The sequence below is a fragment of the Protopterus annectens genome, chromosome 9.part0 (genome assembly GCF_019279795.1).
Source record: "Protopterus annectens isolate FY-2018-M chromosome 9.part0, PAN1.0, whole genome shotgun sequence".
NCBI lineage: Eukaryota > Metazoa > Chordata > Ceratodontiformes > Protopteridae > Protopterus > Protopterus annectens.
In genome coordinates, this window is record NC_056743.1 from 670,672,090 (window position 1) to 670,685,314 (window position 13,225).

Consider the following 13,225-nt stretch of genomic DNA (forward strand, 5'->3'; position numbering starts at 1 on the left):
CCCCCAAAAAGTCTCGAAAGCAGCGGCTGAAACCAAGAGATCAGTGCCGCGGCAAACTAGATCTGAGGTAATTCCAGCAGTGCATCATGAGATAAGAGGCTTGGTCTCAAGCTACTGGTAATCTTTGAGCTTTGCTAAACGGTCGTGTCGGAGCAGAGGATCGGCTCCGAACCCATCAGTGAAGAATGAACGGCGAGATTGAACAACTTCACATCATCCGTTTCAGAGGTAGAATTTTCCTGGTCAAAGTCATCATCTGAGTCAAAGAAATCAGAGAAATCTGGAGGGGTGTCTTTTTCTTTTACCTGGTGAGATCTCTGGGGGAGGGTGTCTGAGACTAATGAAAGAGATTACATCTTCAGCCACCCTCAAAAGATCCTATTGGTATGCCTGGGAATGAAAGCTGGTAGGCCTAGGCTGAGACTGGGTGGGAGACACTTTTTTGTGAGTGGCCTTAAGGTTTCTCTGTGGCTGAACTTCGGCCCAGAATGGACAACCAATTTCCATGAGTGAACGCCTGTTGCAACTTCCTGGTGACACAAAGAACAACTGTTGATCTTGGTAAAGCCGTCCGAAGCAACAGCCTGCAAAATGGTCCAAAGAACTGAGTGCTACGGCTTGAAAAGTTTTTTTTTCTCAAACAGCTTTACTGAATTATCACTTATGACACAGGTACATTTACATTCATATAAAGTAAACTATAATTAACATGACAAATACACTTCATATATATTTGTATATATCATATAACCTAAGCAATATTACAGAAATTATTCAATTCCTGCCTTTTTTTTTTTTAAATAAACATCTTTATTAAACCATCACTTACTACATAAACAATCATACATTTATATAAAGTTTACGAAAACGAACCACAATGACAATCCTAGTTGCATGCATTTTACATCACAAACCATACTGCCACACTCCCAGTTGCAAACATTATACATAACTTATAATCTACCCAATCTTTCTCACTCAAACATTACATAGCTCATTTAAGTCCTGCCGCCTTTTAGACTTCATTTCTCCCTTGTATGTATTCTTCCCATAATTCCATTTTGTCCTATATAGTTTGTTGCTACTCTTTTCTAAAGATCTCATTTCCAGTCGTTTTAACTCTGTTACTATATTCACTTCTTCCAGTATAGCTGGTTTAGATTTTGATTTCCATTTTGTAGCAATAGCTTTTTTTGGCAGCGACCATTATTAGACACAGCAACACCTTACCATGTCTAGGCAATTTTGATTTTGTATCATAGCTCAGTAGCATCATCTCCCTCGTCAGACCAATCTGCCCACCTAGCATCTCTGACCGTGCATTCCGCTGGGAATCCTTAAAGTCCGCCAACTCACCACACTCCCAGAAAATATGTTCCCAATTACCTCCTTCCTCCCCTTCACACCTCCAATATTTAACGTCTGTCTGAGGAAAAATTCTTTAGAGTTAACTTGGGTTATAAAAATATGTATGTAAACATTTCCAGGAAAAAATCCTAAATCTACTAGATTTTGTTCCATATTAAGGAGACATACATATATCCTCCTATTGTTTCTTTGTGAATTGCTTATCCAATCTCTCTTCCCAAGCCTTTCTAACCTCCCCTGACTGTTTCTTATAGTTACACAATATTTTATACACTCTAATTATTCCTTTTTTACTGGCAGCTTCTGTTCTAGACTCTATTAAAAACTATGCCAGTGCTGGTCTTTCATTTAGGCCCCCCTATTTCTTTTTCTTTGCCTATACTCTGATGTCAATCCCGGATACAGAATGCAATCTCTAATATGCAATTCAAATAAAATATTGGAATCTTCCCATTCTATTATCTTTCCCTGTCTAGTTATTTGCTCCCAGCACCTTGGTTCCTTTGCCAGTTTTCTCCAATAAATTATTTCCAACCCCCTCTTGCCTATTGTCTGTATCCCTAATTGCAGTCATCCCTATCGGCAGAATCTCCTTTCTCCATTCCCATGTTGGTTTAGTTCTAGGAATACTTTCTGCTACTTTATGGATATAATATTCTGCATGATTATTGTTATTCTCAAAGGCCTGCATGCAAAATTCCAGTCTCTCCTTGTTTCTTTGGCTTCCCCCCATGTTTCATCATCATCCCTTTCCACTTTGAATTATAGTTTTCTGCTTGTGCTATGTACAGGAGTCTTGTAGCTCTGAAATACCCCTTCAAATTGGGTAATCCCAATCTGCCCTGTTGTACTGAAAGAATCAGCATAGCCCACTTAACTCTTGCCATCTTCCCCTCCCAGATAAAGTCCTCCAGTTCTTTATTAACTGCTACCCACAAGTTCTCCTCTGGTTGATAAAAATATGCCTGATCTGTGTATAAGACGAAAGTGACTAAAAACATTGTAACTGCTTACATCTCACAATCTATATCCATATAACAAAGCTTTAATTTTCTCAGTTTTTGTATTACCTTTCATTTAGCCTCTTCCCACTTATCCTTAGCTGCCACACTAGAATCATTTTAATCCATACCCCTAAATATTTCATTTTATCATGTCCCCATAAATATGGGTATTCCTGAACTAGTTCATGTGTGGGTACATAATTTACTGCTATTGCCTTTGTTTCAACTTCATTAATTTTGTATCCTGAAAAGATCTGAAATTGTCTCAAAATGTTCCACAAAACTGTAATGTCTTTTTCTGGTTTTGTCAGGTAAAAAATAATATCTCCAAATAAGGCCAGCTTTTCTTCACTATCATACCATTTATATCCTTGAATTTCTGAATCCCTTATTTTCTTTGCCAGTAGTTCTAAACATAGTGCAAATAATAAAGGGGAAAGAGGACACCCCTGCCTGGTCCCTCTGCTTAAGCAGAAATTATCAGAGAGGATCCCGTCCACTTTAATTTTCACCTCCAATCCCTCATATATTTTCCTAACCAACCTTATAATTTTTTCAGGAAATGAAAATGCTTCCATTGCCCTGCTCATAAAGTCACAGCTTACTCTGTCAAATACTTTCTCTGTATCAAGACCAACCAACAACAATAGTATTTTCTTACATTCTGCTTCCCTCTGGATCATCAATGTTCTGTTAATGTTGCCAAATGATTACGCCCCACCACAAAACCACCATTACCTATACCTATCAGGTTTTGGCATTACTTTTGTCATTCTTTTATCCATTATAGACAAACACTTAATAATCATGGTTTAGTATTGAAATGGGCCTGCATGAAACTGGATCTGATGGATCTTTACCTTTTTTAGGTATTACAGCTACCATTGCTTTCTTCCAGGATGGTGGTACTTCTCCTCCTCTAAGATGGTGAGAGACCAGAAGGCAAATCTGACTCCAAATGGGTCTCAATAGAAGCCTGCACCACCTCCTTGGTTGTTGAAGGGGGCTGCGAAAGCTCCTCACCTTCTTTAGCAATAACAAGCCTAGGAGGACTGGCTGAAAGCGAGTAGGAGTTGTCCGAGGCCCTAAGCCTGGATCGTTTTTCTTTAACTCTTTTTCACCTAAGGATGTCTACCTCAGTCTGACCAGCGGATATCACAGGATGTGAACAGCTTGATGACAGACTAAGATACCTTGCTAAAATCTTGGCCCTATGCCTAATGGTTCTGCTGTTAAAGCGAGCACAAAAACAACAGTTGGGGTCATCGTGTTGTGGCCCCAAGCAAGTCACACACAAAGAGTGGAAGTCCCAGTGTGGTATCTGTCTGCCACAGTGGAGAAAATTATTTATTTTCTTTGACATTAGTCAACTGATACATAAAAAGTTCCCCAATGGGTTACTTAGTTTTACACATCTTTCAATGGTACAGACTGAACAAAGTAGTGACTGGCACTCTGCTTTGGGCTCAGACAGCAACAACGAACTGAGGTCATGGCACCAGCTGACTCCCCTTATACCCAAGTGAAGTGACACTGGATAGGGCATCTGCTGATTCCAGGAGGAGGGGAAACTATTATTCTCTGGTAGTGGGGCTGGCCAAGGGCTTCCATGGTAGGAAATCCCACAAATTAGGACTGCAACAGTGAAACACGAAGAACATCGATGGGTCTGTTTACAGACTATATTCCTCAACCTGGCTAGATATTTCCAAATCAATAAAGGATTTTTTTACAGCATGGCCCATTATCTATTTCATGGCCTTTTGAAATTCCAAAGAATAAAAATAAATTATATGTTAAACAAAGAATCTTCTTTTTCTTTTGACTTTTCCCGGTTAGGGGTCGCCACAGCGGATCACCTGTCCGCTCATGATTGGCAGTGGAGTTTTACAGTGTCGAGGTGCCAGCCCGGCACCCAACCTTCCACAGAAGGCACGCACTCACACCTAGGGCCAATTTAGAGTGTCCAATCCACCTGCAGCACGTCTTTGGGATGTGGGAGGAAACCGGAGCACCCGGAGGAAACCCACGCGACCACAGGGAGGACATGCAGACTCCGCACAGAAGACACCCCAGCTGAGGATCGAACCGGAGAACCTCTTGCTGTGAGGCAACAATGCTAACCACTGCACCACCGTGGCCGTCCACATATGTTAAATAAAGAATACTTGTGTAAAATCTTACCATAACCATAGACGTCCTTCTCTTCCATGTTGCAGTATTCATAACCTTTGGGTTATCCTCTGCTTAGCTGCCTGAACGTTTGGCCAGTACACAAAAGCTTTAGTCACTGCAAGATACGTGGGACGTCTAACATTGGCCGTAGGATGCATGGGCCTTAAAAGTGACGTCTGCACATACCTTTCCTCAGAACAGAATGCCCCAGTTGGACCCCAGTCCCAGGATAGCTGCACAAGTCTTTCTATTTCCATGTTGCAGTATTCATAACCTTTGGGTGAGTGCCAAAGCTCAAAGGTAAGAGAAGGAGGGTGGTATAAAACTGTTTTCCAAGAAGCCATGCAGGACTGCCTTAGCAAACCTGTTCTACACCTGGAAATACGGTCCAGTTTGTAGTGTTTGGTGAAGGTATGGACAGATAACCAGGTAGCTGCCTCTAGAATGGAAGCAGTGTCCAGCCCTTTGAAGAAGGTTCCAGATGAGGCCATGGCTCTAGTGGAGTAGGCTTTAATTTTTCAAGTTAATTGTTTGCCATGGTAGGAGTAACAAAAGGAGATGATCCTGGAAATCCAGGCAGAGATTGTGTTTTGTCACTACTTTTCCCAGAGCTGTGGGGTGTAAGGAGACAAACGATTGCTCTGATTTCCTAATGGACTTGGTCTTGTCAAGGTAGAATATAAGGTGTCCATGAACATCAAGGGAATGCAGGACTCTCTCACTGTCATTCTGCGGATGTGAATACACTGGTTCAGGGACAGCTCATTGACCACCTTAGGGATGAAGGATGGGTTGGTCCTTAAACTCGCTCTGTCTTTGTGGAAGATTAGGAAAGGTGGAGTGGCCATGAAGGCCTGGAGCTTTGACAGTCTCCTAGCTGATGTCAGGGCTCCAAAAGCACAGTCTTCCAAGTGCAATATTTCAGAGAGGCTTTTGATGCTGGTTCAAAAGGGGCAACAGTGAGCTTCTCTAAAACGTAGTTCAGGTCCCTTGAGGGTGGAACTGGGCTCCTACGGGGCCTGAGGTGCAGTACTCTCTTACGGAATAACTTCATTGCAAGTTGGGAGTCAAGAGGAGGGTCAAGAGACAGACAAGCCGAAAGAGCAACTAGGTGGGCCTAACAGAAGAACATGCCAGCCCTGCTTGCAGCAATTCACACAGGTAGGACAGCACTAAAGGGATCTCTCCTTGAAAAGGGTCTAGCTGTCTTTGCAGACACCAGATGGAGAATTTTTTCCATTTGGACAAATAAGATCTCCTAGTGTTGGGTTTCCTGGCCTCCTGCAGGGCATTATGCACATCTTCAGTATAAAGGTGCACAGGGTTAGATTCAGAGATTCCAAGTGGGGATGGATTAGGGATCCACTGTCCTGTGGGAGGAGGTCCACTCTGTGAGGTATCTTGTGATTGCCCCTGGCTAAATGCAGATGTAGGGGGAACCAGAGCTGTCTTGGCCAAAAAGGAGTTACCAACAAGATTTCTCATTTGGCCTGCTGGATTTTCAGCAGGACTTTTTGTAAGAGTGGGAAGGGGAGGGAATGCTTAGAGAAACATCCCCTTCCTTGAGATAGAAAAGGCATCCATTGCCCTCGCTGGGGGGCTGGGTGACCTGGTACAAGAGTGGAAGTAGTCTGTTCAGAGGGGAGGCAAACAGATCTATTTGTGCAGCACCCCACTTGTGGACTATGTCCAAGAACACATCCCTGTGTAGCATCCATTCGTGGGATTGTGATATGAATCTGCTAGAGGTGTCTGCCTGAGTGTTCTGGGCTGAAGGCATATATAGTCCGCCTGCAAAGTGACTCCGTGTTGAACTGCAAGTCTCCATAGCAAATAAGACTTTGTTCCCTCCTGTTTGTTCACATACCAGAGAACTGTAGTGTTGTCTGTGAACAACGTTAGGGGGTCCTGCTTCAGAATGTGTTGGAAGGCCCTCAGAGCAAGGATGATGGCTCTCATTTCTCTGATGTTAATGTGCTCCTGTTGAAGGGGCCTGTCCAAGTGTCTTGCACCTTTAAGCTGCCCATAGCAGCACCCCAGCCCAGGTCTGAGGCATTTGTGTGCACCTCCTGGACCAGGGTAATGGGTTGTAATGGAAGTCCTGGGTTGAGCGAGACTTGATCCAAAAACCAACGTATCTCCTTCTTTAGGCATGGTAGGAAGGGAATGTTGTGGTCCAAGGGGTGGGAGTGTTGGGTCCATGTGGACCTCAAGTACCACTGAAGTTTTCTCATATGGAGTCTTGCTACTGGCAACATGGGCATAGTGGAGGCCATATGTTCTAGGGGTCTGAGATACTGTCTCTGTCATAGCAGTGGCGTGGAGGACAGACAGCAGGTATTGCTTCAGACTTTCCACCTTTTGGGTGAAAAGTATGCTTTCATAACATCTGTTCTTATTCTGCACCCCAGGAAAACTTGGTCCTGGGAAGGGTTTAGTTTGGACTTGGGAACATTGATGTTGAACCTCAGGGACTGCAGGACAGGGATGACTTTTTGGAGATGGATTGTAGGGAAGTGGAACAATCTGCCTGGATCAGGATGTCCAAGTATAGGAAAATATGAATCCCTTGGACCCTGCAATAGGCTACCCACTGGAGCCAGACACTTGGTGAATAGCCTTAAAGTAACATACTCCAAAGGGCAAGGCAGAGGACTGAAAATGTCAGGAACCCACAGATAATTTTAAGTACTTCCTGTAGCTGGGCCTTGTGGGAATATATAGACATGCATCTTTGATGTCCAAAGTGGCCAGGAATGCCTGAGGCAATAGCAGGGGGAACAGAGTCTGGACAGTAAGCATGCAAAAAGTGGGTACTTGCAGGATAAAGTTGAGGTGAGAGGTGCAGGATGGGTCTCCATGGCCATCTTTCCTAGGGACTAAGAAAAGTCTGGAATAAAAGCCCTTTCCCTTTTCTGACAGAGGGACCGGTTTGGATAGTCCCTTGAGAGAGTAGCCTGTCTAAGACCATCTGGAAAAGGGGAAGCTGGTCCTTCAGTGGTTGTGGAACGACTCTTAAGAAGGAAGGAATAACCAGAGTCATGAAATAACCCTTTTCTATAATAGACAAGGCCCACTTGTCTGAGGTAATGCTTTGCCAGCCAGGAAGACAGCGAGTCCCTTTGGGATAGGGGCATGAAATCTGGAGTGGGTGAAGGGGAAAGCAGGTAGTCACAGACTACCTACCCTGTCCTAAAACTGAGGTTTCTGAACTGGAGTTTGAGCAGGTATGGACAGACTGCCGTTTCCTGGAGCTCTTTTTGCTCCGAGAATGAGGTGTAGGAGCAGAATGTTCCCTGATGAACTGTGTCTTGGTGGGATAATTCCGGTGGAATTTAGGGATCGGAGACTCAAACAAATGTCTTAAATATTGTAATTCCTTCCCTTTTTGCTGAAGGGTTTTGAAAAGCTCTGCCACTTTAGCTCCAAAAAGGGAAGAAATGTCCGGGGATGCATCCAGAAGTTTAACCCTGATATCATCAGGAAGGGGCTGGAGTCTCAGCAAAGAATACCTTCTAAGCACTGAGGCAGAAGCTGCAGATTTGGCCATGGCCTCTGCAGCATCACAGCTGCAGCTGATCGAGTGCCTTGTCACTTGAGAGGACAAGGACCTAAGGCTAGATATTTGAGCCTTAGGAGGTGAGTCTGGGAGATCAGCTAAAAGTTTATAAACCTGGGTCAAAAGGGCCAGGGCATACTCTGGCATGCGTCTCAAGTAATTAACCGTCCTAAAAGCCAAGGTGGCAGAGGTGTACACTTTTTTGACATTGCGTTCCACGGTCTTACTGTCCTTATCAGTGTGAAGGACAGAGGTGGAGGGAAGTAATCTGGAAGGTTTGTCTGCAGAGACTGTAACAGTGTCAAGGTCTGCAAATGGGCAGTTAATCACAAATGTGGCCCTTCTGGGATCTTATAGAACCTGTCAGGCCTTCTAGGGACTGGTGGTTGGGAATCAAGGTTTTCAGAGGATGCACTGAAGGCGTCCAAAAAGGCTAGTAAGACTGGGAGGATGGCAAAAGGTGAAGGGGTGCCCATATGTAAGAGTTCATAATACCCCTTTTGAACCTCTGATATTTCAGTGGAATCCCATTTAAAAAACTCTCTCATTTTAGATATGGTTTCACCAAAGGTGAGGTCTTTTCTTGTGATGTCTGCCTCAGCAGAGTCCTCCTCAGGGGAGGCATACCCAAGGGGTGAAGGCATCTGAGAGGCATAGGAAAGGGAGTCCTCAGAAGAGTCCTCAGCATCAAGAGAATGAGGATCTTCTGTCTGAGGCCTAGGACTGATAACTCGTAAAAAAGAAACTTCGGTAACCACCACGGCACCTCGATACCTCTGGTAGTGCAACATTGTGTGTTCTTAGGACTGATAACTGGAGGGAAGTAGGCACAGAAGGTTTAAGGGCCATGAAGGCATTAAATAAGCTTTGAGAGAAAGTTTGCCAATCAGGCAGGCTTTCTGAAGGAGAGACATGTTTTGCCTTTTGTTTAGTTTTTAATGAAGAGGTAGGCCTGGATGACATAGGGCCCAAGAAAGGCCTAGGTTCGGACTGTTCTAAAGCAGTGGAAACACCGGTCTGGATGTTTGTTGTGAGCTGAGGTTCCCCCTTGTCGTCAGCGCCAGACATCAGCAAAACCTCCAGTGATGTGCCTTCAGCCCTAGGTTCTGCTGCTTCCCGAATGGTACCAGATATACCTAACTTGGCTGGTTCTGTACATTCTTCCAGGCTAACGGCCACAGGGGGTAGGTCGGGTGGAGGATGTGGAACAGTAGGCTCAGGCCTGGAAACTTTGGCCTTTTTTGGAGGCTTAATGGTCTGATCAGATGGCCCCTTTCATCGCCAGAGCCAGATGTTTAAGACGCTGGTTTTCTAAGTAGATGTTTAGGGAGTGCATACAGCTGGGAAGAGTCTTAGGAACGAAGGCATGACAAATCGCACTGGTTTTATGGTCATGGTTGGGCCCTAGAGAGAAAAGGCAAAAATTGTGGTCTTCCTTATGGGGGATCTGACGTCTGCACCTACACTTTCCTTTCCTGGATGACATGAAACTAAGCAGCATGCAGCTGACCAAAAAGAGAAGAAGAAAATGGCCCCAATGGGGTACTTATCTTAATTTCGAAGCTCCGATGGCAGAGACACAGCAGGAACAGCTGATGTTCGACTGGTGGTAGAGAAGTTCTAAAGGAAGATACATGCAGACATCACTTTTATGGCCCACGCATCCTGTGGCCAGTGTCAGATGTCCCACGTACCTTGCAGTGACTAAAGCTTTTGTATACTGGCCGGACGTTCAGGTAGCTAAGCAATGGAAAACCCAAAGGTTATGAATACTGCAACATGGGAATAGGAGGACATTCATTTCTTCAGAGTCAGAAATAGAAGATCCACAAATTGTCCATTTCTGACTCTCTCTCTACAAGAATAAAAGTTTCTAAACTTAAAAATAAATCACATTAGGGAAGCAATGAGAAAAATTTAGGTAACTACTTACAATTCTCTCATTGATAACGCTCATAAGTTCATTTTGTTCCCCTCTTAGGCAGTACAGGTTTAGGGCTAAACACTCAAACAGTCCACGGTTGCACAACTCTAATAATCCAAGGCCAAAAGTAGAATCTTGAGAAAAAAAATAACAAAATGTGAGAAGAAAATAAATTCAAAGGTTTTATACCATCAAAGAAGTGCTGTTAACATAAAACAATGCAAACTTTGTATAAGTTGATACCAACATTTTCTGTACAAAAGGTACTCTTAGCGAACTATGACTTTTTTCCATTCAAACTTGGATTTTTCTTTTTCTTGAAGCACCCAAGGGGTGCACATGCCCTATGCAGGTGTATATCCATGTGCCACATAAGCAGAGAATCTCAGCCCCCACTAGTCCACCAGCCTGCCCTGCAACTTCTGCGTGAGCACTCATTTTGCAGATTAAGAAAAAAATGAAGATCTGACAACTACAATTTTTGAAAATGTGAAGTTTAAACATTACATTAAAAAAATAAAGATTTGACACACACAATGTTTGAAAATGTGTGGTTTACACATCACATTACACATTAGGATTTACAACAGCATTCACTGGACTGATGCGTTGTATAAGCCCCAGGAGATGCACAAGTGCCTGTAACCCATTAAGGAGTGCTCTCTCATATCATCTGATATGGAAAGACTACATGTCTAAAGTCAGGAACCATCCAGGGACTGGCTGCAACTGGGAATAATTCCAAAGAGTAAATCTACCATGGTGGAAGGTGACAAAATAGCTAACAGGAAACATTCAAGGCCAGGTCCTACAGCAAATGAGGCACCAAAGGAGGTCACACTCCTGGAGTCATAGTACAAGCTAGAATATCTGAAGCTGTGAACGATGAACAAGTGGGCACAGTATAAATATTTGGAATTAATACACTTTTTAAAGAAAACACTACAGCCCTTCTTGATATGCCCAGATGCTTGAAGGTGAAGGTTGCTAACGTATTCCCCAAGCATATTCTAGAGAGTCTGTAACTAAACTACTAAGACATTAATGGACAAAACAAAGACTTTTGTAGATGCTGACCAGATCATTCTATCAGCAAATCCTCCTTCATAGGCTGAATCCGTCCATCAACAAAACACCTTCTTCACTGACTGTGAGAGTGAAATCAGTGTTTCAAGGGAATCCGAAAATTGGATCCAAACATTTTGGAAAGCCCATGGCCTTCTCATATGGAATTTTACTTAAACTAGAAACTAGCTTGCTGCAACAGTCTTTATTGGTATTTGGTGCTTCCAGCCCGAGAGACTTCAACATTTATATAATGTGGTCGGGTACCCACTAATTACTGTGCAGTCAAACAAAAACTAATAAGTAGGCCATATGCAACTGGTGTCTGGTTATATGGTGTCAGAAGTAAACAAAAATAAGGACTTTTGACTTTCTGTTGAGGAATGGCTAAATTACAGGCAGCAAGCAACACTCTCCTTCAGGGTAATTTGGCTGACAGCTAGCATTTATGCCACACAAATATTGAACTTGTTTCTGACTATGAACAGAGATAACCCAGAAAGCTTGTGTCAGGTCTGGTATCCCACCTGTGATCCAGAGGGTGAAAGGACTAACCAGAAACAGAGTACAAAGGATTCGTCCAGATAAAATCACTTCAGCTAGATCTAGGAAACTCTCTCTCTCAGATATCCTCTCTATGGGAAGAGTAAAGACACCTTGGTGTAGTTTCAATTAGTAGTCTAAAAACTACCTGAAACTTCACCAAAGCATCTTTATTCCTCACACAGGGAAGGTATCGGAGAGAGAGAAAGAGACTCCTAGATCTGCTAGCTAAAGTGATTTTATCTGGACTAATCCTTTGTACTCTGTGGCTAGAATGTCACAAAAGCCTGAAAGGTATAGTGTTGTACATTTCTGCCAGTCATGGGTGAAGAAACTCAAAAGTTCGTAATAAATCGGAGTTTCAAGAGGCAAAAAGCAAACTACAGTGATCAGATGCATGTTTATAGTTACTGTGGGATGAGAAATAATCTGTTATTCACTTGCTTTGTTTTGTAAGGGTACAAAGGCCCTACCAAAATTCACCGTTCTTGTGTTAGTGAATTAAAGAACCAACCCAAAGATGGAGTCTGATGAACTGCAAGACAAAAATGTATGTGGCATCAGAAATGACTGGGTAAGGGGCATATTTATTTAATTTATTTGCCATTTGTTAACCAGGTTGGTGTGGCTGGGCAGGTGCCCTTTTTCAGCAGAGACTCGAGGAGAAATGTTCCACTTACAACAAACAAATTTTTGCAATCAATGAACACAATCCATACAGCATTTAAATACACAATCAAGAGGTACAATACAGTAGAATAGATTACCTTTTTACAATGTATGAGGAGAAGAAAGAAAAGAAAAAAAATGAAAAAAGAAGTTATGTACACACCATAACGTTCCATCTGAGTAGGTACTTCATTTGTCTGCAACCTGTGGGTATCGGATCCGAGCCGGCAGCTTTCCAAGCTACAAGATCCGAGCTCCTAGCTCCTCCCCCCTACCCATAATCCCCTATGTGCTACATTACCTCACATCGAATTTTTTGCCTCTTACACAACTCCTACCTTCGATAGAGGAAGTAACACCAGATAAACTGTCCTAAAGCAGAACAAGATCTCTCTGGTGATCAGGAATCCCGAAAGGTTCGGGGGATGGCAGGGGGGAGGGGGGTCGGTTGCAGACAAATGAAGTACCTACTCAGATGGAACGTTATGGTGAGTACATAACTTCTTTATCTGAAGTAGTTACTTCATTTACTCTGCAACCTGTGGGACAGAGTCCCCAGCTACCTAGGGAGAAACCCTGGGCGGCCTATGGAAGGATATTCCGAAGCACCGCAGAGCCAAAGGAAGCCCTACCTCTCGATACCATATCCAACTTATAATGAGAGATAAACGTATGTGAAGAGGACCAGGTAGCTGCAGAGCATATGTCATCCAAGGGGATCCTAGACCAGAAGGCTGCAGAGGTGGCCACAGCCCTCGTAGAGTGAGCGCGAATTCCCTTAGGAACCGGTTTGCCTGCAGATAAGTACTCGTGGACTATGCATTGACAAATCCAATTTGCTACAGTCACTTTGGAAATGGCCTTACCCATGGCCGATTTAGCAAATGACACGAACAACTGGTCCGACTTGCGAAAATC

At 43.4% G+C, this 13,225-nt stretch overlaps 1 protein-coding gene across 6 annotated transcripts in view; it reads right to left on the reverse strand.

Annotated features, from left to right (window-relative positions):
- Positions 1–13,225, reverse strand: part of BAG6 (BAG cochaperone 6) — a 2,260,316-nt gene that overhangs the window by 504,121 nt on the left and 1,742,970 nt on the right. For all 6 annotated transcript variants that reach the window (XM_044083264.1, XM_044083261.1, XM_044083265.1 and 3 more), the window contains one exon: positions 10,040–10,164. In XM_044083264.1, coding sequence (XP_043939199.1) covers positions 10,040–10,164 — 125 coding nt within the window. The remainder of the gene's footprint in view (positions 1–10,039; positions 10,165–13,225) is intronic.